Here is a 25017-nt window from a genome sequence, read left to right as displayed (position 1 = left end):
ATCCGGAATGCATCTGACCAGACCTGTAGTCCTCTTCTGGCTGCGTCTTATAATCCGGCAATGACGTGATTTGTTGCGCGTCTCATGGTCCGCAATGTGACGAGAGATGTGCAAAACTTCATTCGGTGCGCGTCTTATAATCCGGTAGGGATGTGCGAGACCGGATTTAAATAATTTTGCGGAAACCGAACACGAGTGTGTGGGGGGTGCGTCTTACTTTCCGGTGTGATGGGGGGCGGGTGCGTCTTACTTTCCGGTGTGGCGGGAGGGGTTGTGCGTCTTACTTTCCGGCGCGTGTGGGGGGGGTGTGTCTTACTTTCCGGCGTGGGGGGGAGGGGGGGGTGCGTCTTACTTTCCGGTGCGGGGGGTGGGGTGCGTCTTACTTTCCGGTGTGAGGGAGGGGGAGGTGCGTCTTATAATCGGGACAGCAGCGGCGGGTGGGCCACTGCTTCTGCCCTCCTCCTCGTCCCCAGCTCCTCCCCCCGCGGGTCGCGGTGGCGACGGGGCGGAGACGCAGTGGGAGGGGGCGGAGTTTCAGTTTAATTTACAGTACTCTTAGTTTTTTAGTTAAAGTCACGTAGGTAAAAAATTGAAATTAAAATGATTAAACATAAAATAATAAAAATCACGACGTTTCAGAGGCAACACAAGTCTCCGTCATCAGGTGGGACCGTCACAGCCAGATTTGCTGTATCAAGTGCTTCAAATCTCGAATTCATTTACAGTGTTTGGTAATAGCCCTGTGAGCCATTCGGCTAGATTTGAAGCTTTCGTGACTGCAAGGATTCATATTCTTAGTTTTTTTCGGTAAAGTCACGTAGGTAAAAAAAATAAAATTAATAAAAGTAAAATAAAATAAAAATCACGACGTTTCGGAGGCAACACAAGCTTCCATCTTCAGGTGGAACCGTCACAGCACGATAGCTGTATCAAGTGAGAGAAATTCCAAGAACACAGTATATATACTGGTCGAGGGTGGGAGGAGCCAAGGTAGGCCCTGAATATTATTTTTGTGAGGTTCTGTGCGGCTGAAGCACGCTGTTAGAAATGGGCCTTTGTTGTGTAAACTAGGTGCAGCTGATGTAAAGGTGCGTGTAAAAGGGCCATTCGGCTCTTGAATTGGGAGGGGGCGGAGACGCAGGGGGAGGGGGCGGGGGAGGGGGGGGAAGCGGAGGGGGCGGTGACCGAGCGGGGCCAGAAATAGCGACGGCGGAGGGGGCGGCGTGGATTGTATCCGCGAGACGCGGGTTGAGGAGGAGTGAGAAGCAGCAGCAGCATCGCCATCACCGCCATCACCGCCACCATGAAGATGAAGATCTTCGTCTTGATGTGCGTCGCCATCGCGGCAGCGGCGGCGAGCGGGGAGCGGCGAGGTGAGAGGCGCGACGCCCCCCCCCCTCCACCTCGTCTCCACTCGCCCCCCAGCCCTCATCTCCACTAATCTCTCTCATCTCCCATCTCCGCCCCCTCACCATCACCACCTCGTCTCCACGCCTCGCTCTCGTCTCCTCCTCATCATCAGTCGCTCACCTCGCGGGGTGGACATCAACACAATCCACACAACCAGCACCACCATCACCCAACAACAACAACCCCCACCGTTAGTTCGCCTTGAACCACAACAACAGCCCCGCCACGACACAATGAGTTGTAACATCACGGGAGCTCCCCTCCTCCACCTCCCTCCACCTTCCCCCTCGTATCACGACAAAGCTCGCCCGCAGTAGCCTCCACAGAGCCCCGGGGGCAGAGAGCGGGCAGCGCGTCCCGTCGTGAAGGCCCCGAGGGCGGCACACGAGGAACGTGACACACACCCTGACACACACACTCTGACACACACACCCTGACACACACACACTGACACACACACACACCCTGACACACACACACCCTGACACACGCACACTCTGACACACACGCACACTGACACACGCACACTCTGACACACACGCACACTCTGACACACACGCACACTCTGACACACACACACACACTCTGACACACACACACACCGTGACACACACACCCTGACACACACACCCTGACACACACACACCCTGACACACACCCTGACACACACAGACACAAAGATACCCCGGTATAGCCTGTAACAGACTGTAGGGGCAAGTGCTGTTAGCGAGCACCTACGAAAGCCGGCACGGCACACGAAAGGTTGGGTGGTCCACACCACGCCCGGCCGCCTTTGTCTCCCCAGTGGCGATGTTTACACACCGCACCAGGCACTGGAGTTGAGGCAGAGTCCTGCCTAGGGAGAGGCCCAGCACCGGGCTCGGGTACAGGTGGGGTGGCTTATTTTTGTTTAAATTGGAACTCTGCGCTAACTGCTGCGCCACGGCTCCCCGCCGTAATAACTTATCGCACAGGAGCACAACGACGGCATCTCTTGTCAACAACAACAACAACAGCGGCGGTGGTATCATTGAACACATCAGCACCGTAGTGAATGTAGTAGCAGCAAGCCGGGCAAGCCCGAGCCAGTGGAGCGGGTGCAGTAGGGCACGTGTTGTGGCCTTGGAGGTGCACGTAGCCTGGCACGAGCGCCGTGCTGACGTGGCGATTGTTGTGGTGGTGGTGATGTCGAGGGATACCCCCCATCGTAGTTCTCCCCGCAATCCCGGCCGCTTGTAGTTCCACAAGAAGAGCCGAGCTCCGGAGTGAGTAAAACATGTTTAGATATCATGGGTGATGGTGGTGGTGTACAATGGGCAATAATAACCATTGCTAATTGAATTTCGATTTAAAGCTTTCGTGACTGCAGGGATTGATATTCTTGGTTCTATCGATAAAGGCACGTAGAAGGGAAATAATGAATTAATACAAATATAAAAAATAAAATTCTCACGACGTTTCGTTTGCAACACAAGCAATCATCATCAGGTGTGAAATCCACAACAAAAAAATGGCTTGCTATGGATTTCACACCTGATGATGATTGCTTGTGTTGCAATCGAAACGTCGTGAGAATTTTTTTATTTTTATTATTTTATTATTATTTCCCTTGTACGTGACTTTACCGAAAAAACCAAGAATGCAATACAATTCCTAATTGGTTTATTTTGTTTTGTTTAACGAATGCAATGACACGCCACTTCTCACAGTCAAAACAATCGGATTTAAAACGAAACTGGTGTGACTGTCGTCACGTTTGGGGCCGTCCATAAATGACGTCACGCACCTGGGGAGGGGGGGTCAGACATTTGTGACGATGTGTGACGAAATATAGACAACACGTTCTAGTTAATTAAATAGACTTTTTAATGAATGTTTTCTCCTACAACATCAGAGTGCAGCGCCACATTAAATACGCACTACAATGACAATAGTTTAAAGCGATTTGAAGCATGTTTTATATTTTTTTTGGGGGGCGACAGAGCTTTGTGACGTCATATTTGAGGGGGGGTCTGACTTTTTGTGACGCCGTGCAACGAAGGGGGGGGGGGTCAAAAATCGTCCAAAATCGCGTGACGTCATTTATGGACGGCCCCTTTGTCGGGCCGGGCCGGTTCCCCCAGACGTGTCGAACATGACTGGGGCACTTGCTGGGGACACGGTGAGGACGTAGCTGCATTATGACCCCCCTTCGTTGGGTTAGAGCAAGTGGGTCTTTACGTCTACTGCAGACTTTCACCCTCTTTGGTTCTTAATTAAATATAATGCTCAATCTCGATTTGAAGCTTTCGTGACTGCAGGAATCCATACTCTTTGGTTCTTTCGGTAAAGTCACGTAGTTATAAAATAAAATAAATCACGACGTTTTGGGCGCAACACAAGTGGTCGTCATCAGGCGAAACGTCGTGATTTGTTATATTTTTTATTTTATTTCTAACTACGTTTCATTTCATTTCAGTTTCATTTATTTGGTATAGCCCTGTGAGCCATTCGGTTCTTGAATCGGGTGCAACCGCAACAAACAAAACAAAAACATGAACAAGAAAACATCTTAAAGTGACTAGGCGCAAACAGAAAAATCCAGGAAAAACTGCAAAGTCTTCCGAAAAAAAGCACCGTACACCAACGCTGTGAAAAAAATCCCAGTGGGATGCAAGTCAAACAACAACCACAAGACAACTTAGATTAAAGCCATCATTCTAACTCGTACTACAACAAACAAACATGGCCAAACCAAAAAACTTTTCGAAATCGCCAAAATAAAGCCATAAGCAATGTAACGTGACTTTACCGAAAGAACCAAAGAGTTTATATAATGTTAATAAGTACATAGGGGTTTGGTGAAACAAAGTGGTTACTTAAGGTGCCCGTGTGATTTAATTTGTGTTTTCGATTATGCACCTTCTAAAGAAAATCTGGGCATCTCTTGCTCCCCCAGAAAGGGCATCTCGCATCCCCTAGTCAAGAGCCGCTGGCTGAGAGAATCATAGTGCAGCTTTCATCTTCTTGGTTCTTTCGGTAAAGTCACGTAGAAGGGAAATAATAAAAATAAAACATTATAAAATGCAATTCTCACGACGTTTCGGCCACAACGAAAGCAGCCGTCCTCGGGTGAAGAACAGGTCTGTTAGAAAGACAGTGTCTGAATGGCTCATTCAGACGCTGCAGTCACGAAAGCTTTCGATCGAAATTTGCAGCTTTCATGTTTAACAAAAAATGATTCGCCAATATATAACTGCACGATCTAACCAAAGAGAAACTCTATAACATGAGAGATATTTACAGTTATTTTTTTTCACGAGCACGGTTTAAATCTACAACCCGGGATAATCGGCTCACACGGGCAGGCTCTGTGTAATAACAACAACACGAACACAAGCTGCCCCCCAACTTAAGTCACCGTGTCAACTTGAGGACCCGAGCCCTCGCCTTTGCGGTGTTGATGGCCGCAATGTTTTTAATCGTTGCCATGATCTGTGGCTTCACCTCCGCTGCCTCGGTTGTCCCACCGGGCCAGCGGTTGGGCTGCCGTCAACTTAGCCACCGGTCGATCTTCTACTTCTAGATTTGAAGTTTCGTGACTGCAAGGATCCATAACTCTTTGGTTTTTTCGGTAAAGTCACGTAGGTGAAAACAAAATGTAATTAAATTAAAACAACTAAATTCAATCGCGACGTTTCATACGCTACAATAATGTTTGCTGGAGCAGTCACACCTGATGACGGATGCTTGTGTTGCTTCCGAAACGTTGTGATTTAATTTTATTTTATTTTCACCTACGTGATTTTTACCGAAAAAACCAAAGAGTATGGGTCATCATCTGCTGCTGATGTAGATACAGAGAGACAACAACTTTACAATCACACATTCAGGATGGGCAAGCCAGCAGATGGCCGCGTCAGCAGCAACAGTAGCGGAGTGTATTGCCGTGATGATGTCATATTCTTCTTCGTATTTGTGGATCGGGCATCATTGCGTATGTTCTGGATGATCCACCGCTCGATTTGTGTTTATCGGTGGCAACGATTCGGCGAACTTCAATCGCACCTTTTGCCACATATCTGGCAGATCGAAATAAAATCCGGCGGCCATCAAGCCAGCAGATAACCACGTCAGGAGTAGCAGAATATATCGCTGTGATGTCTTCTTCGTATTCGCGGATCGGGCATTGGTTATGGTCTGTTCTGTATGACCACAGTCGCACTCGCGCCGGTGATCCGCCGCTCGTCTTGTGTTTATCGGTGGCTACGATTCTGTGAGCTTTCACCTTTTGCCGTAGATATCTGGCAGGTTGGAATGAAATCCGGAGTACGTGAACGGGATGTTATGCCAAGGCCGTTCTGTACATTTCCATGTAGCTGATTTTAAAAGTAGAATGGCAGATGCGTTGAGAGATGATGATAAGCTTTTGGGCAGCTTCAGACAATCGGGGCCTACGGGTGATTGGTTGGTGGTGGTGGTGACATCATCTTGAAATATGTGACTGTGTCGAAATACTGTCAAGGTGTGACACACATGTTGTGGCACGGACACGTCCGGTGTGGCACGGTGCGTCTGGTGTGGCCGGCACGGCACATCCGGCGTGGTATGGCACGGCCAGCGTGACACGGTCACTCCTGCTGGGGTTTGTGACGGAGGTAATTGTAATGCCCCCACCACCAGCAGCTTATGACAGGGACAATAACAGTTACGTCATTTGTTTATCCAGGAAGCCTTGCAGAGCCGTATGAATCCTAATCGCATAGTAACTTGTGGTGTTATGCGTTTCAGAAGTGGCCCACACACCGGGATTTTTTGGCCTGGTCATGTTTGTATTACAGCGTTGTTGAGTATTCGCTGGCTCGCCTGAGGGGGGGTTCCACTTTTGACAAATTACGAACGGTGATGCTGCTTGCTGTTGCTGCGTTGACGGACAAACAACGCCAAAAACTGAACACGTTAGTCCAGTCGCACTGTGGCCTTGCAGGGGAAAAATATATATATACTGATCAAAGTTCATTTATTAGGTATAGCCCTGTGAGCCATTCGGCTCTTAAATCGGGTGCAACCGCAACAAACGAAAAACAAAAACATGAACAAGAAAACATCTTAAAGTGACTGTGCAAACAGAAAATCCAAGAAAAGACAACAAAGTATTGCAGAAAAATCTACGTACACTGATAGTCCCCAAGTTACGATGGTCCGACTTACGATATTTCGATCTTATGATGGCGATAGCGATACGACAAAATGATAAAATATTTTAAATTTCGCACGGCAGGCAAACGCAGCCTGCCGTACGAGGTACGATACTGTACGTTGGGATGCTGCCGGGATGGACGCATCTCCCGCCTTTCTAGTAAATTGCAGTATAGGTAGGCTAAGAATTTACCTTGTTTTTTACTTTACATTTTACTGTGCAATACAGTATTGTAATTAATAAATACATACAGCATCTAGTTTATACAGTACGGTACTGTAAATTGCTCTGTTTTGCTAAATTATCACCATTAAGACTCCTGGGTAGGCTAGGCCATCTTCGACTTACGATATTTTTTTTGACCTACGATGGGGTCGTCGTAACGCATCTCCATCGTAAGTAGAGGACTACCTGTACAGGTCGCGTTACGGACAATGTACCTTCTTCATAGCATGTAGAGGCCAGAGAGAGAGTGGATAATAGTTTTACCATAGATTGCGCTCCACACCAAGGGGGGCCCTGTGAACAGTATTTTGATAACATGGCTAACATTTGTACCATCTGCTCCCCTGCAGATGGCCATGCTGGCAGAGCCGGACGGGACGTGGGTTGGTTTCACGGTTGTTTTTGCGCGTCTGACCCCCATCTTCATGGCCAAGGCCGAGAAACCAGCCCGAGTTGCCACCACGGTTCGATGGACAATGAATTCGAGCCCCATGTGCTGCTCGCACGTGCGTTTTAAGAGTGGAGCGGTGGCACAGTGGTTCGCACACACTGCGGCCATGAACCCACGGCTCGCGTCAATAGCGAGCGACATCTGAACCGGATAGAGCACGCGCACCCCCCACCCGACTCCTGGCCAGTGACCAATGTGGTGAAGTATAGTCACATGACCTCCATTCTCACCCGACATGCCGTGGGGAGGCTTTCATCCAGCAGTGGATTACCAATGGGCTGTGTCGGTGTTATTAGTGGAATGCAGGTCTCTAGAGTGGTGACGTGGCCGACTTGCTCAGGTAAGACAGTGGTCCTTCAGCCGTGACACGCTTGAGCAAGCAGAAGCTGCCTCTTAGACTCGTTGACGTCCCATGTGGGTTGTTCATTGACTGGGCGGTTGGTGTGGGTGGTGTACCCTCGAGATGGGTGGTTCTTATTAACCTGGGGTGCACGCACCACCCGGGCCTTTCTGGGGGTGCGAGACCATGGCCAGATTTTTTTAGAAGGTAAATCATTGAAAAAACAAATTACGCACGGTCACGTAAGTTACGACTACTTTGCATAATCAAATCTATGTATTGATTAACATAACATTTTTTTACGATGCAGAACCAAAGGGGTGCAAGGCTGCGGTAAAGGTTAAGAACCACTGGTTTGGACTGGCGTGGCTGAGCGGTTAGCACACGACGCCACATGGACCCAGTGACCAGAGTTAGATTCCCAGCCACGGTGGCGAGCGATATCGGGAGCGGTCCTGCCCTCCCGCTTCCAATTCACCAAACCACACTGACGAGCGTGGTGAAGTATGGTCACAGCGCCCGCCCGGCCCGTGACGGACACTGTGTGGGGAGCATTTAATCCAGTAGTAGACTGAGCATGGCTGGAGTTCGTTATTATGATTTAGTGCTGTGCTGCCGATGTAGGCGTGGGGCAGGAGCCCGTGATGTTATGTTGAGGTGGTCCCTGAGACGTGATGATGGCCTCGGGAGTGGCGAGTCGTTGTGATGATGGCCTCCTCCGTGTCTGTGAATCGGAGAGACGTGGGAGTCGCTCTCTACGTCCACCGCGGGTCTGTGATGGGTGGGCGAGTTTGTACATCTCCTATTTGTGCATCATCAGTTTCAGGTGTCCGCATCTGCTGCCATTTTTCGTTCAGTGGTTGCGGGCATTAAGGGGGGTGGGGAGCGGTGGCGCAGTGGTTAGCGCCGCTGCGCTACGAACCCGGCAGAGACCCGAGTTTTGATTCTCGCTCTTGTCCACCAATACGCAGTGACAATGATCTGAACCGGTCATGGGCCTCCCCTAGGTCGACTTGGCCTGAAATGAGTACCTGGTGGGGTGTGTAAAAACATCGCGACTCGGGAGACAAAGGCGGCCGGGCGTGGTGCTGGCCATCCACCCCCTCGCGTGCCGTTCCGGCCTTCATAGGTGCTACTCGCTAACAGCACTTGCCCCCAACAGTCTGTTAAGGCTACACGGGAGATCTTTGTCTTTGTGGCCCCAAAGTGCTCCCAGAGCAGAAAAATCCGAGCCCGGGGATTCTACCGACTTGGTGAGGTCATTTCTCCACGGGCGCACCATCTTCGGAGTTGGTGAGGTCGTTTCTCCACGGGTGTGCGTTTGCCCTGGGGTGCATCGACTGTACCGTGGTTGGTGAGCTCGGCAAGCGTGGTGGTGTTTGTTTGAAGGTTTTGCGTACGAGAGGGAGAGAAGAATCTGGAAAAACCAGAACGTGGCCGGGGTGCGGTAACAACGGGCTGGAGTCAGGCCGGTTAGACCGCGTCTCGGGGGTGTGGTGACAATGTTTACTACTGTACGGCGTTTCGCAACGCAGCCGTGGTGTTTACGGAGGTTTTGTATTTGCCCGACGCTCTGAAGTAAACGTTTTAAGAACTCACCTTTTGGCCGTTGGGAAACGCACCAGATGACTCCGCAAAGCGGTTGCCAATATAGACACATATATTACATGTGTCTATATTGGCTGTGTTTACATACCTGTGTGTAGCAGTTTAGGGGGCTAAACAGGCGCAGCACGGGCTAGAGCGGAGATGGAGTGACGTGGTTCAGGAGGATGTGGAGCTGAGTGGACTTACCGATGACTGGTACCAGCGGTGTCAAAAACGGCCTCTGTGGAGGAGGCTCGTGAAGGACGTTACTGGGCAGTTGGAGGCAGGTGCCCTCCAACAACAACAGAAGGCGGAGGAGCGATGCTCACAACAACGAGCGGAGCGCCGGGTGGTAAAGCACAGCAAGTTGGCACAGTAGGGGGCACAGGTGGTGCATCGGCCAGTTATCTCAGGCTGTCGATCCGTGGCACCTGCTGGGTCTACCCCGTGAACTCCTGCCAGTGGGCGTTTGACACTTCACGTGGCCTCAAGGTGCACATGGCCTGGCACAAGCGTCGTGGTGACATCACCGCCACTTCGTGGCGAATGGCAGTTGTGTGTAGCGGTTAGCGCGCTGCGCTACAAACCTGGCGTCCCGAGTTAGATGTCCGCTCGCGGCCAACGCCAGTGACGATTATATTATCTGAATCGGTCCTGGGCCTCCCCTAGGTCGACTGGGCTTCAAATGAATTCTTGGTGCGGTGTGACCACACACCTCCTCATGTGCCGTTCCGGCCATCCATAGGTGCTACTCTAACGACATTTGCCCCCAACAGTCTGTTAAGGCTAAACGGGGGATCTTTGTCTATATACCTATGTCTATATACAGGGACTCCTACTTACGAACCTTCGACTTACGGACGTTTAGACATACGAACAAACCTGTCGGTATGTCATGTAGATGCCACATGAAGAACCAGTGGCATCTACATCTGCAGAACATGAAGAACCAGTGGCATTTACATCTACAGGAGATCATACAACTTTTGAAGCCATTCCCCATGTTCCGTGTACACATATTCCAAAGTACAACACTTTGGAATTTACATAAGTAAAGTGACTTACGAACGCAGACCTGGAACCCAACTCGTTCGTAAGTAGAAGAGTCCCTGTGCCGAAGCTCGTGCCCTGCCTTCGCGATCACAGCCTTGCGCCCTACAAATGATAGCGTTGAAACCAAATGTGCCAAATGATACATCGCGTGACGGTTTATTCCCATGCTTGTGGTGTGTGTACTGATAGTCCCCGAGTTACGATGGTCCGACTTACGATATTTCGTTCTTACGATGGCGATAGCGATACGACAAAATTGTAAAATATTTGAAATTTCGCGCGGAGGCCAAACGCAGCAGCGTACGACGGAGTTAAGTTAGGATTGTTTCCTGAAAAAACTTTCTATTAAATTGCAGTTCATAATAGGTAGGCTAAGAATTTTCCTTGTTTTTTTACTTTACATTTGACTGCAATACAGTATTGTAATTAATTAATGCATACAGTATATAGTTTATACAGTACGGTACTATAAATTGCTCTGTTTTGCTAAATTATCACCATTCTGTAAGACTCCTGGGTAGGCTAGGCCATCTTCGACGTACGATATTTTTGACTTACGATGGCGTCGTCGTAACGCATCTCCATCGTAAGTAAGAGGACTACCTGTATTAACGAATGTATATTTATTGGACTTCTTTCGCACCGCACGTAGCCAACTGTTGCTGGTCGGAGGAGTGGTGTGATGTAAGCTATTGGGGGGGGGGGGGTGAGGCTCACCTTGGCGCCAATGAATGCTGGGAAACTCCTCAAAGGAAGAAGCGGTGGCGGCGGTAATGCCCGTGTTTGTGCGGTGTGAAGCGGAAAGCTGCTGCCATCTCGAGTGCGCGTTCTCCCCGAGTAATAACACTTTTTTGTTATCTGAAATAAATATTCTGCCAGTCGGGAAATCGAACATTTTGTTCCGAACCGGCAAAGGTTTGTTGGGGGGGGGGGGGGGGGTTAGGCGCCTACAATGGCCAAGGACAAAATTGTGGGAAAATATTAATGATACCCAGAACATACCGAATAACTTTTGTTGAAGTGGTTTTTGAAAGAGGAAAAATAAGATTGTGTTTGGTTGAGGATGCGAACTTGGATGCGGGGAAACATTGTTCGTGCAGAGCGGGAACAGCACGTGCGAGACAAGGGGTTGCGGCCCTTCAATTGCTTTGTGGTGTTATTAATTTACCACTAATGCTAGCGAAAGGGGGCCTCCATTGGAGGGAGCGGCGACCAGTGTGTTTTGGTCTACTCTTCCAGGCCGAGCCACGCGTTTTGGATCGAGGTGGGAGTACCCACCCAGACTTTTACCACACGCCACCTACCTATTAGATGACTGCGATTCACCTGCTGGGCGGACAGAGGCAGGGTGCGGGAGGTGGGGACGTGGGGAGGGAGTAAGAAACTTGCACCGCTGTTTCAACTGCTGCGCCAGGAGATGGAATTCAACCTGCGACCTCTTGGTTGCAAGTCCAGTGCGTTGCTGACCTAAGCTCCTATCGTGGCTGCTCCATTATTAATATTATTGTTGGCCAAGTGAATTGATGGAATTTTTGTTAACTTTAAAATTCTCTACTTTTTAGTTTTACTTATATTATACGAATGCTTTTACACGTGAAGTTTACACGGTTAGAGCACCGGATTACACTAAAGAAAACAATAATTACACTAATACATATGCATGTCGATTGTCATATGAGTGGATGTTGTTTAAGCCCCTTGTGTCATACTCAGCTAAATGGGTTCGGGTGCGGCAATCGTCTCCTTTCACAGTTCCCGAGCTGTGCCTGGCGCCGCCGGAGGTGGGCTTGTGCCGGGCGCTGATCCCCAAGTGGTACTACGACGCGGCCGCCTCCGAGTGCAGGTCCTTCAGCTACGGCGGCTGCGGAGGCAACGACAACAAGTTCTCCACGCAGCTGGAGTGCGAGGAACGGTGCCTCACCGACGCTGGTGAGGGGGGGGGGGCGCTCGTCGTAGCGATTTTTGTTTTGTTATTTTTTATATAAAACTCACGGCAACAAAACCGGGGCGCGCCGTTCGCCGACAGCACCCGTGGCCCCGAGGGTCAAACGTGCGGCACGTTAATCGGTGACATTTCGGAAACGCTGCCCCCCCCCTCTTTCGTTGGCGGAGGGGAGAAGAATAAGAAGGGCCCGTTGCCCGAAACATCGGCCCGATAGGACATCTGCCGGGCAGGGGGGGGGGTAGTCGACGGAAGTCGGCTGCTCATGTGTGGGGTTGCTTGCTTGGACAGATCATTGCGTCGCCGAACCATGTGACGGGTTGTGGCAACTTTGGGGAGGACTTCATTCAGCAGTGGACTGACCGTGGCGGGATGATGTTGATGATGATGAGCGATGTGGGTAATTGGGGTCAGTGTGAAACAAACAGAGTTGGGTGGGGGGGGGAGGTTGGGGTTGGCTAATGAGAACCCCCCCCCAGGACCTGCAAGGCCTCCTCCGTCCTTAGTGGAATAACAGAACAGCTCTGCCTAGACACAACAACATCGGTGGGCGACTTCACTGACTTATCCTGCCCTCTTTAGTTTGGTCGCTTGCCCCTGGTTCAGTTTTTGTTTCCTGCTTTTTATTCATTGCGTATGGGGATCCTAGGATGGAATGCGCATTATACATTTTAATTATTAATTGGAAGGTCGTGAGGAGTTCAAATCCTGGTTGGGTTGGTTGACTCAGCCCATCGTCATCATTTTCACCCCCAGGCTCTACTTAAAATGGGGTACCACTTTTTGAATTAAGTCAACATTGGTTGCTCTCTATAGACTTTCCCCTCCCCCCCCCCCCCCCCCAAATTTTTTCGACCATTTGCCGTGCAGGGCCGTGAACGGAAGGTCAGGACTCGTGGCTCATCTGAGCAGCAGGGAAATCGCTGACGTTGAGGAGCACGCGAGACGCGTCTGCCCCCGCTGTAGTAGCGTCCCCCCCCCCCCCGCCGTCCCGTTCCACTGCAGGACGTAAATTGGCGAGTGGTGTCGACGTCGCTGCTCTAGTCTGGCGTAATTAGTATAATTACGTTGTAAATGTCCTTTACTGTCGCAAGCAGCTGTTGTATCCCGGCAGCGATGCAGAAATGGGTGGCGACGAGTTATGATCGGGGAGGTTGAGGCTCATCGGAGATGATTGGGGTGTGCGATACAATGCAATTTGGATTTATATAGCGACATCTAAATGCAAACTGCATCCTTGCCAACGCGCTGTACGGACGGGAGCGGTGGGCACGGTTTTATTGGTTACGGGAGCATTCGGTCGTATGCAGAGAGGAAAACGGGAAGGCCTTGAGCCTAGACTTGGAACGGGTGGCGCAGGGATGTTATGATAATGTAAGTTGAGGTTATTGTTCACAAACGTCCTAAAATTTGATTAAAAAATAAGAATAGGTTTACCCTTTCTGGCAATAAAACAGGAGGGTGTTAAGATGTTAAAACATCACCTTTTGCGAGGAATCAAGTCTGCATTAACCACACGTACTTGTGGCAAAGCATGAAAACAAACATGCTCTGATAATTTCCGCATTTTCTTTGGCACTGATTGGCCTACACCAGAGAGTGACGGTTTATGGCCTAGTCTCACCGGTGCTAGACCGGAGAATGCCAAAAGGCGAACAGCACAAAGGCAGTGCACGTATCGGAACGCTTATAGCCCGGATCGAGCAAGTATATTTCTAGGAAATCTTTTTAGCCAGTATCCAAAATGATGAAAGCAAGATTGTCCTGTTGTCAGGGTTTTTTTTAACGAAAGCGCTGGACGAAAATGAGTGGTGTCAGGCAAGTGCAACGGTGTGACGGTAACAACCCCTCTGTATACACCAGGCTTCCGCGGGTGCTCAAGGCGAGCGGTGAACATTGCAGTCTCCAGATTTGAAGCTTTCGTGACTGCAATGATTCATATTCTTGGGTTTTTTCGGTAAAGTCACGTAGGTAAAAAATTAAAATTAAAATTAATAAAAGTAAAATAAAAATAAAATTAAAATCACAACGTTTCGGAGGCAACACAAGCCTCCGTCTTTAGGTGGAACCGTCACAGCACGCTCGCTGTATCAAGTAAATGAGAAATTCCAAGAGATCCGACCCCGTATATATATACTGGTTGAGGGGGGAGGAGCCAAGGCAGGCCCCTGGATAGGAGTTTTTTATTATTATGGTAAGGTTGGTGCGGCTGAAGCTACGGCTAGTCTACATAACAAAGGACTGAGCCTTTGTTATGTAGACTGGCTGAGAGGGGGGGGGGGGGGTGCCAGAGTTGTTAAAGTGCGGCTGCTGCTAATGGGACCGAGCCCCTGCCATGTAGATGACTTGACCGAAAAAACCCAACAATATTGCAATCTCCGTTGTACCGATGAGTACCACTGGCCGAGGACAGAATTGGTCTGCGGTTGTCACACCGTTGTGTTGCGCGCTGCCTTGGAAGGGACGATAGGGGGTGGCCCCATTTTCAAGTCTTTTTTTTTGAGTCTGTGACCTATAAACAAATACAACGTCGACACGTCCAGCGCTCTGTGGAGCTGCTGGTTTGGACAAAGCTGAGAGCATCATTGTTGTATGTGTGGCGAGGTGGCCACTTGGCATGCGCCTTGCATGGGGCGCATGCCGTGGACTAGAGTCATGTCCTGCTGCTGTTTGCGAGCAGCAGCAGCGGCACACCTTTACCCACCCACTCACTCCACGCACTTGCCAAAAACAAAGATCCCCCGAATAGCCTTAACATACTGTTGGGGCAAGTGCTGTTAGCGAGCACCGAATGAAGGCTAGCACGGCACACGGAGGGGGTGGATGGCCAACACCACGCCCGACCGACTTTGTCTTCCTAGTGGCGATGCTTTTACACATCGCACTTGGTACTCATTTGACACCGAGTTGACCTAGGGGAGGCCCCGGTACCGATTCAGATAATCGTCATCGGTGTTGGTCGTCAGTGGGAATCGAACTCAGGCCGCCGGATTTGTAGTGCAGGGCGCTGACTGCTACACGACCGCTCAATAGAATTCGGGAAGAAGGCTCACCCACTCACCCATCCACTCGTCCATTCGCCTACCCACTCGCCGACACCTTTGCGTGTTGTTAAATCCATTTGTTTTCCAGCTTGTGCGCACCGCGCGTCCCCCTGTTCATGATGGTCTATCTCATAATTTACACAAACTGTTGGAGTTGAATCGCTGCGGCCAAACAAAGCCGAGGGAAGAAGCTGCCTTCCAGCATTCAATTGATAAAGGGCTGTACGTATTATTATTATCATGCCACGCTAAAAATATTATACAGATAACTGTAGACTGAGAAGTCTGCCAAGACTAATAGGAGTATTTGCACTTTGCTTCAAGATGGTAGGCAGGGCCACACGATTGCCCGTCGGTGTTTCGTGTTGTCGCGACGAGGAACCCTGGTTTTGTTTGGTTCCGTGTGCGAGGATTTGTTTTTCATTTTGCATCGTTTTTGTCTTCCAGGTGAGAATAACATCACCCAGGAAGCAAGGATGGAAGGTCCAACAGGTAATGACGCTCGACAACAACAATAAAAGCAATAATGTGAACCGGTCTCGCGCTGCTGCTGCCGCACTGTATTCGCTCCCGTAGAGAAGAAATAACTGAGGTGCGAAAGGCAGCCACGCGATCAACCGGCATCAGGCAAATTGGGTTCTGTGGTCCCCTAAATATTAAGGTGTTTTCAACCAATTGAGTTTTTTTGTATACATGCGCGAAGAAACGGAAGCGCTCCGAGAAAAACCTACCCGTGCGATGGGGAAATGCTTGGTCCCATATGGACGGACCCTTTTCTTCCTGCCTTTCGCCTGGCGGGCCAGGTACAGGCACCTCTTCGACGCTCGCGACAAGGGAGTTTTACAACCACAGTTCCGGAGCAAATCCACCAACCCTCGCTGTTCGTCTCCACAGCGCTAGATCACAGGCAGCTAGTCACGTCCATTACCATCATCTCCCGGAAAATGTAAAACCTCCCTTAATGCTTGCTTTTCCTACGTGTGGAAAAGGAGCGGTCCTGCGTAGCTTGTTCATCGCCAAGGTGCACAAACACCGCATCGTCTGTGGCCAGAGCAGGACGTCAAATTAAACCACGTTTTAGCAGGCGGTTCTCGGAGGGGCAGGGGGGGTAGAGCACGAGCCGGCACCGCTGAGGTCGTGGGTTCGAATCCAGGTTTCATCCGCCGCCCATGATTAAACCGCATTCTCAAGTGATTCGGTGGTCTTGGCCTGGTTACCAGTGGCTTCCCAACGTTCAACTTGGTGTTCTGTATTTAATTTCGCTCATTCAAGGACTGAAAACAAGTATCGATTTGCCTGTCCAATAAATGTGGCTGTCTGTTCGTGGGGCCGATAGGAAAAGTGCTGCCTGCTGCTGTGTAGACCGAAAGTCACTTGAAGAAGGAAACTCGGTGGTAGCTCTACGAGACCCGCTGTTGTGTGGGGGGCAGCGCCTGATTAAGCTAGTGTGGGGCCTGTAACATATGTTATAAAGGTGCTCTAAATAAAAAAACACATAAATATTAAAATAAAAAATTTTACTTGCATAGTAAAGTAATTGTATGTTTTCGTTTGCTATACAGCCAGATAATACTACAAATCGCTAACCTTAAACACACAGTCGTTCATAAAAGTTGAAGGCAGTATAGTACTATAGTAATAGAGCAAGTACAGAATGACTGAACCGCAAATGATAGCTTTAAAGCATTTAGCGCCGGGCCCTTGAGTGCGGCGCCCATAGCATATGTAGCTACTTTTGCTACTAGGATAATCTAGCACTGGTGAGGGGGGGGGCACCACAGTGATTCACTGCAAGCCCCGATTATCGGGGTCTCAAGGGGAGCCGGATGTTTTTTAGTGGGGGGGGGGGGTGGGTGAGGTGGCGGCGATTGCCCCCATCGCCGGACGATGGCCCGGGCCACCGTCTCTGACGGTGCGGTGCGTGTGTGGGCCGCTGTGCAAAGACGACACGTGCACGGCGCCCATGGTCGAGGGCCCTTGCATGGCCGCCTTCCTGCGGTGGTTCTACGATGCGGAGAGCCGGGCTTGCCGAGAGTTCACGTACGGAGGCTGCCATGGCAACAAGAACAACTTTGAGAGCAGCGCGGAATGCATGAAGGCCTGTTCCACCGGTACGCTTGGCGCTCGCTCTACGCTTGCTCCTCCACGCTCGTTGGAGCGCCTCGGCATCGTTGGCTCGTTGCCGGTGCCTTACACCAATCGCGCACCACTGCTGGTCGGAAGGGCCTCCGCCAAAGCTGATTTCGAAATGGTATTTTGGCCAATTTTTCCCACGTTGACCGGACACAGGAGGTGGGACGACGCACACTTTAACTCGCTGCACGCGACCTGCCGATCAGATTAACCGCGGTCATGCCCGTTCATACGCCACTGGGCTGGTGGATTAAAGAAACTTGGTCACCGTTGTTTGGGCCACCGCGCTGGGGCACGGAATTGAACCGGAGGAAATTGTGGTTGTGAAGTTGGGGTACCCCAACTTCACAACCATGGCAGCTTGCAACTCTCCCACGGGTGCGTGCGGGACCGTGTTCTCTGAATTGTGGGACGTGCCCCGAACTTTTGGTTCGATGCCAAAATAAAAAAAACAGTTTTGTCGTGGCCAGCTGTTTTGTCGCAGGTGACGCGGCCTCGTTTATGGTGTAAAGCACGATAATCGGCACGATCGCACACCGCAGACTGCTCGAGTGCGCGACGAGCGAAAGCCCCCACTCCCATGTGAACGACGGGCAGGACTAGCGGCGTAGGCCGGAAAGGCCACAGACTTCAAACGAGCGACCGCGGCTTCGCCTTGTCGGCTCGTGTCGACCAGTCGGCAGAGTGGGTGGGTGGAGGGGGGTGAATGATTTGGGACCGTCATGCGGGCAATCTGTGGGGGGCAGGGGTAACAACAATTGTAGAAACGAGCTGGAAGGGATTTTCTGAACGTGTCCCGTTTTGAAGTTGATTTCACGCGCTACGTGAAGAAAGGGCCATTGCCCCACCATACATTTATTACGCCTACATTTTTGCACCACTGCCAAGCGTAGCTGCATCGCCCAGGCAGAGTTTGTTTACCTCTACACTATGGCGTTGTAGTGTAGTGGGTAGCGTCTCTTCAGCTCTTGAGCAACGAGACCAATGGTTCGAATCCGACTTTACACTGTGCTCAATTAATGTGTACCACGGTTGTTTTTGCTCTGATTTTGGGTCTGATTATTTGTTGTACTGGGTTTTCATGTTTTCGCTTTTTGTCATTTTGGTGACTTGAGTTCAGTCACTCTTGGAAACGAGAGTAGGGCACCGCAGGGGTGAAATGTCATGTCCCTGGCCTGGTATGTAGGGGGTCGTGGATTCAATCCCGACTGACGCCTGCTGTATATTTGGAGTTTTCGTCTCTCCCCATGGTCACGTGATTTTTATTTCTTCACCGGGTCCTCCTTTTTTTCCGCCTCCACAGTTAGAATCGGCGTCGCGCGTTTAGAATATTTGGCCGCTATAAATTTCCACGTGATTAGCCGCTTAGTTGATAGCCAGGTCGCTTCTGATAAAAGAGCTACTTAGCTCAATGGGGCCTTACCTGGTGAAGTAAAAATAGTTTAAATCTTGACTTAAAGCTTTCGTAACTGCAGGAATTCATATTCTTTGGGTCTTTCAGTAAAGTCACGACCGCTTGTGTTGCGATCGAAACGTCGTAGTTTTTTGTCATTTTCTTTGAACCTATCTACGTGACTTTACCGAAAGACCCAAAGAATAGGAATAAAAATAGTTTCGTTTTTAATCTTGAACTTCTGACCTAGTGAAAGCAAAATCGATAGACCCGAGACGTGGTGTTGTAACCGTTGCTGCTGCCCGTGTGTGTGCGCGCGTTGCGTGCGTGCAGATCGTGCTGTCAAGAGCCAGAGGATGCCCATTCAGTTTGAGCAACCACTGCAAGGTACCGGAACGCAGCCTTAATTTTTTGTTCTCTCTCTCTACGTTTTCGTAATTCGCGTTTTATGCAAGTAGGCTTGGCGATACAAAACTGTGCGCAGAATAGTATCAGGGTGCAGCTGCTGCCGTTTCTCACTTGCGTCGACGGATCGAGCTCGGGTCGTGTACGGCGGCAGACGGCAACTACTGCAGCAGTAGCAACACCATTCTACAGCGCTAGACTAGTCATCCACAGCGCTAGACTAGTCATCCACAGCGCTAGACTAGTCATCCACAGCGCTAGACTAGTCATCCACAGCGCTAGACTAGTCATCCACAGCGCTAGACTAGTCATCTACAGCGCTAGACTAGTCATCCACAGCGCTAGACTCGTAATCCACAGCGCTAGACTAGTAATCTACGGCGTGTCTCCACTGGGACTGGAGAGCCTGATTCTCCAACTTAGCGTCCGCCGTCAATCCCGGAGGCCCTGTGCCGTGCCGGAGTGACGATCGTACTCGGGCACGGGGGACTCCCAAGAACGAAGAGGTTTTTTTTTGCCGATGCAAAAGTCAAAGACGCGGGCGACGACGCGCCTGACGGGGTCCCGTTCAGTTCAAGCTCGAGTGTTATTTGTGTAGCGAGGTGGCAACCAGGTCAGGGCAGGATGAGAGTCTCATTCGTGGGAGTGAACTCTTCGTTGCTCTGGTGCGTGCGTGCGTGGGTGCCGTGGGTGGGTGTCGTGCGGTGTGAGCAGGCGTGTGTACCGCTCCGCCGTTCGTGGGCCCGTGCCGCGCCTCGCTGCGACGGTGGTTCTACAGCCCGGACGACGCCACCTGCAAGGAGTTCATCTACGGCGGCTGCCATGCCAACGGCAACAACTTCGAGAGCCAGCAGGATTGCGCGGCCGTCTGCTCCGCGCCCGCTGGAGGTAACCGGTCCCTTCATCCGTGTCCATACGTAGAGCGACGGTGGTGGGGGGGGGTGGCGGCAGTACAGCGGTGACTCTCGCGCCTCGCGGCAACAAGAGCCAAAGTTTGTTTTCTCCCTCACTGTTCTGTCTGCATGTGTTCCATCCGAGGCTCTCCAGGCTTTCCTCCCCAGAGCTAAATAGAACAAAAATCGCAGTGTAACCCAGTCAGGGGGGCGGGTAACAAACATCTTAGCCTCTGCCTACGTCGCCCGTGTTGGCGCCATCCCAGCGGTCGACGCGCTTGCGTTTGTGGCCGCCCCAGGGCCGTATTATCCAACAGGCCACAGGAGGCACTGTGCCTCAGGCCTACGAAAACTAAAGGGGCTTACGAAAACTAATTTTGACGATGTTATTTTTGTTGAATATTACCGATGAAAATGAATGTTACCCCTTTTAAAGCTGCCTTCATCCGATATGATAATCATAGTAAGAAAAAGTTGAAGACATTTTTGCTTATAAATCTGACTATTTGCAGCACAAAGCACGCTCCCGATTGAATTAGGGCACAGACTAAATAATGAATGTATCGGTCACAACATCTGTCCAGCGGCTGGACGAAGTACCGCGTCAGAAACAAGCAGAGTGACGGTGGCGGTAGTACCATGGGGCAGCAGTAGCAACTGTACAAAGTTATCACCTGAAGGCCTACGGAACAGAAATGCCTAGGGACTGCAAGAACATTAATCCGGCCCTGGCCCGCCCGGCTCGCTCGCCGCCTTGGAGGCGTCTCGTGGAGGTCAGTCCAGCACCACCCATGGTGGGGGGGGGGGGTCCCCTCTCTCGAGCTGACCCACAGCACTGAGAGCTGGCGGGTCAACAACAACAAAACAATACAAAAACGGGATGACACGCACACATACACTCGGTAACGGTGACCTCTACTGCGCAAAACTTGGCAGAGTCTCTAGATCCTGTGACGCTTTTCTGGGAGAGAAAATGGGAGAAACAAGAATAACCGCACGGGCTTCTGTGAGTTCACCGCCGGATCGTCAAGGGTGTTTGTCCCCTCCCACCCCACTGGTTTGAAGGCACTGAGCGGGCTACCACGGTGGCTACGGGAGATGCTATCTCCCTCGCCTGGTATACAAGAGGTCTTGGGTTCGATCCCAACCATTACGCCTGCTGTATATTTAGAGTTTGCATGTTTATTTCCCCGTGGTCGTGTGGATTTTTCTCCAACATCCTCCGGTTTTTCCCCCTCCACGTTTAGAATCGGCTTCACGCTTTTAGGGTATTTAGCTGCTATAAGTTTACACACGAGGACGATGATCCACTTCGTTGAGCTATCATTTGTGGCCAGGTCGCTTCTTAAACTGAGAAATATCTTCATAGCTCAGTGGACCTTACCTGGTAAAACAATTAAATTAAATATAAGAAGTATGGCACTCTGCTGCCCCACAGCGTGAACCCGGCCGACGGCAGCCGCCCATAGACTCCGCCTGGAGGCCGTGGAGTGCGGTAGAGGAGCTCCGACAGCCCCATCCAGAAGCCGTGCTGTTGACCCGATGTGACCGTGTGCAGGTGATGTTACGGTCGGCGGTGGTGTTGGGGGAGTGGGGCGCGTGTTGTGGTGTTTGTGTCGATTTGATTTTGAGAATCGTCCCATCTTGTGTTTTGCAGAAAACCAGCCCCACGAGGAACGTCAGAACGACTTGTTCGTGCACGGTGAGGTCAAGAGCTCCTCCGGTCCTCTCTCGCGTCGTCCAGCGGAGCAGTTCCCGCGTGCAGTATAGTCCGAGCCCCCTCTCGGTACACCCATGGGGTGCCAGGTGCCGAGCCGCCAGCGCCGAGGCACTGCGCTCGACTCCCGGCAGCCGCTCGCAGTGAAAGCGTTCTCGGATGCCGCGGGGTGGTGGCCACAGGCCGGCCGCCAGTGACTTGCGCTACCACCCCCACCGTACGCGGCCTGCCGCTCGCCTCCCTGTGCTGGTTGCATACGTTTACACTGCCGTGTTGGGCGGATCTAGGCACAGGAATTTAATAAACTTCAAACCGGCACCGTCTCCGCATTGCGAGTCTCGCATAGCGAGACCATCGGCCCCACTGTGGCAGCGTCTCCCCCTTACTCGAGTTTCGTTGCTTGATGTTTAGGGGGAGGGGGTGGGGCGGTGAAGCGGCCCGACGGTCACGCACTTCGCCGCCCGTTGCGGACGTTTTGTCGTGGATGATCTCCAGCGTGCCCTCCTGGCTGTGCCTATTAACCACAAAGCGCGATGCGCGCTGTCTGCTTCACGGTGGACGTTCAACATCCCCGGGCATAACTAGAAATAAACTAAATTAAACAACGGTTTTATTAGCAACTTTGTTTAACTCGCGGTCGAGAAGTACGTCAATGGCGCCTGAGACACGCGGCGCCTTCTTTTTGTACGAACCGATTCCACAGTTTAGGGACTACGGCGTTTTTGACGTACACAAAAATATATAATTAATAAGCCGTCCATACAAAAATTTTAAATGCTTGAAAGGAGGCAATTAATTGAATTGATGCCGATTTCTATACAGGCATGTATTGTCACCGGATCGGAATACGTGTGCAAAATTTGGAATAGATTGGACAACAGGAAGTAGACTAACTTTTGATTACAAGATTTGACCACGACAAACACGAGGGAAGTTAAATAAAACCGTTGAAAAAGGGAGGGGGGGGGGTTAGGCCTTCGTGTGCTGGCATCGCGGACCAAATTTGACAACTGACGGTGTGCATTGATAAAATTGTGATTGCGCAGAGCGACATCGCCCCCCCCCCCCCACTACTGTGACGCCACCGCAGGCCGCGTCTGTACCACACAGCAGCACCCCCACCACGTGACGATCGCCCTGCACTATCGGGAGTACGAAACGAATATAAAATGCCAAACACGCCGTACGTGTCCGCTTTCACCGTTGCGCGTGTGTTGACTCCTGGCACTTGTTTGTCCAGGATGTTTATGTTGTGCGTCATCGCTTTAAGATGTTCTCTGTTCATATTTTGTTTGTTGCGGTTGCATCCGACTCAAGAGCCGCATGGCTCACAGGGCTATACCTAATAAATGAAACTTGAACTTGTGCGGTCTCCCGGTGCTTCCCCACGACAGTGCTGGGCGTGCTGGTCGCTGTGCTGGCCTCGCTCATGGTGCTCGTGCTGCTCTTCCTGTGGATGCAACGCCTCCGCCAGCGGCAGACTCACCTCCCCGAGGTGTTCACGGTGGTGCGGCCCAACAACCCCAAGCAGGACGACACCGAGTACCTGATCCCCAACATCGCCTCCTGAGCGTGGTGCTGGTGGTGGCGGGTGGCGGCATCTCTCGTCAGCCACTCGACCGGCATCGCACCGTGGCGCTCTCCCCCTCTAAAGCCGGGACCGCCCTTCCGGTTCACGTGGAACCTCCCCCCCCTCCACCAGTCACCATTTACTGAACCAAAAGAAACCCATCGCATCATTCTATTTGGTTGTATTGTGCACTTTATTTTGGGTAAATTGGTTAAGCTTGGAAAAGACTGGAATTAGAGAAACCCTGCTATAAAACGCGCGTGTTGTTCTGAACGAGCTTGAGGTTCCCCTCCCCTCCCCCACCTGTGCACAGCCCCCAATGGTAACAGAATCAGAATCTACATACTGGAGGAATCCGATGAGCTATAAAGCTCTTTTTCACAATGTCCAGTAGAGCGCAGGGTGCGAATAACCCCAGCCGCTGGGCGCTTCTCCCCTCGTGCCTTCTCACCGAACACCACTATACCCGTCGCTCTATCCTGGCACATCCAGCGAGTTTTGTTACGGAACGGTAATTAATGAATATCAAGTCGTTTCGTTTTCAATGTTGATTGTGGCCTATACTGCTATATCTAAACTGTTGATTTTTAATTGATTGAATTTTCACGGACAAACCTTTCTCATTTGTGGTATAATTGCAATAATATATTTAGCTTATTTGGTACAAGGGACTTATTGTTTTGGTATTGAAGTTGATCCTAATGCACACCAAGATGGGTAAAATCAGGTCTGTACGCGTCGCGTTTAAAATGATGCTGGAAAGATTTTTGCACGAAAATGCTTTTTCTGGATACCACCAGGAGATGTTTGTAATGTCTTTCGCGCCGCGCTGCGTTTTCGCGTTGTGCCATGTGCCATTCGGCACGACATCCGACGTTTCGCTCCGGTGAGCTTGGGAGCTCCTTCAGGAACTGGAATTCGGAAAACTTCGGGACATCCGACCGAACGGCACGCAAGCCGCCGCGGTGCAATCCGAAAGAAAACCGGCACAAGCGGAATGTCCGGCACGTTTTAAAATGCGACTTACTCGCTAGCAATCACTGGTGTAGAAGAGGTGTGTTGAGGTATCGTTGTCGTCGCCCTTTAAGCAATGCATATCGATGCTCATTTTTAAAGCTTTTTGTAGAACCTTTATTGATGTTTTGGACCAAGGGCCTACATCTTGTTTTGTATGTTTTCTAAGCGTATTTGGCAAGGGGGGAGAGCACGAGAGAGAGGACAATGAATGTTATTGTTAAATTGAATTAAAACTTTCTGTTGGGTATCGAATAAGGATTTTATTAGCTGTCTTGGGTCGAGTATTTTCTACTTTCTTGTGCGTCAAATGTTTAATAAAATTGGAATTAAAATGGGAAAATGTGTGCCCGAGGCTGTGATCCATCCACTGCTGGATAAAGGCCTTCCCAAGATGCTGCCGTCTAACAATCTTGCGCTGCAATGATCCATCTCGCTCCCTGAATACGCACTCATTTAATCGCTCCATCTCATTGGCGGATGTCCTCTCGAACACGTTCCTTTCCTTGCCCGCCACTCCATTCTTATCCTTGAAGGGGCCATCGCCCCTTTAACACGAACCTTATCATTTAAACTACGGTATACTAAATAAGATTGAAAGATATTGTCGAAAATTAAACCTATAGGAAGAATCAAGCGGCAACGAATACGATGGCATACG

General features: G+C 50.7%; 1 protein-coding gene across 2 annotated transcripts; it reads left to right on the top strand.

Moving 5' to 3' along the window:
- The first annotated feature begins 1192 nt into the window (after positions 1-1192).
- Positions 1193-24710, top strand: LOC144949135 (carboxypeptidase inhibitor SmCI-like). 2 transcript variants are annotated; one of them, XM_078879008.1, is made up of 8 exons: positions 1193-1373; positions 11998-12174; positions 15679-15723; positions 17175-17342; positions 19091-19144; positions 19877-20050; positions 21713-21757; positions 23167-24710. In XM_078879008.1, the coding sequence occupies exons 1-8, from the start codon at positions 1304-1306 to the stop codon at positions 23340-23342; spliced, it is 909 nt and encodes a 302-aa protein (XP_078735134.1). In that variant the 5' UTR covers positions 1193-1303; the 3' UTR covers positions 23343-24710. The 2 variants fall into 2 exon arrangements, with proteins under 2 accessions (XP_078735134.1, XP_078735135.1); XM_078879009.1 differs by lacking the exon at positions 17175-17342 and having other exon boundaries at positions 1195-1373.
- Positions 24711-25017: the final 307 nt, after the last annotated feature.

The sequence above is a fragment of the Lampetra fluviatilis genome, chromosome 52 (genome assembly GCF_964198595.1).
Source record: "Lampetra fluviatilis chromosome 52, kcLamFluv1.1, whole genome shotgun sequence".
Classification (NCBI taxonomy): Eukaryota; Metazoa; Chordata; class Hyperoartia; order Petromyzontiformes; family Petromyzontidae; genus Lampetra; species Lampetra fluviatilis.
Note: the sequence above shows the minus strand (reverse complement) of the source record. Positions and strands in the feature narration are given on the sequence as shown.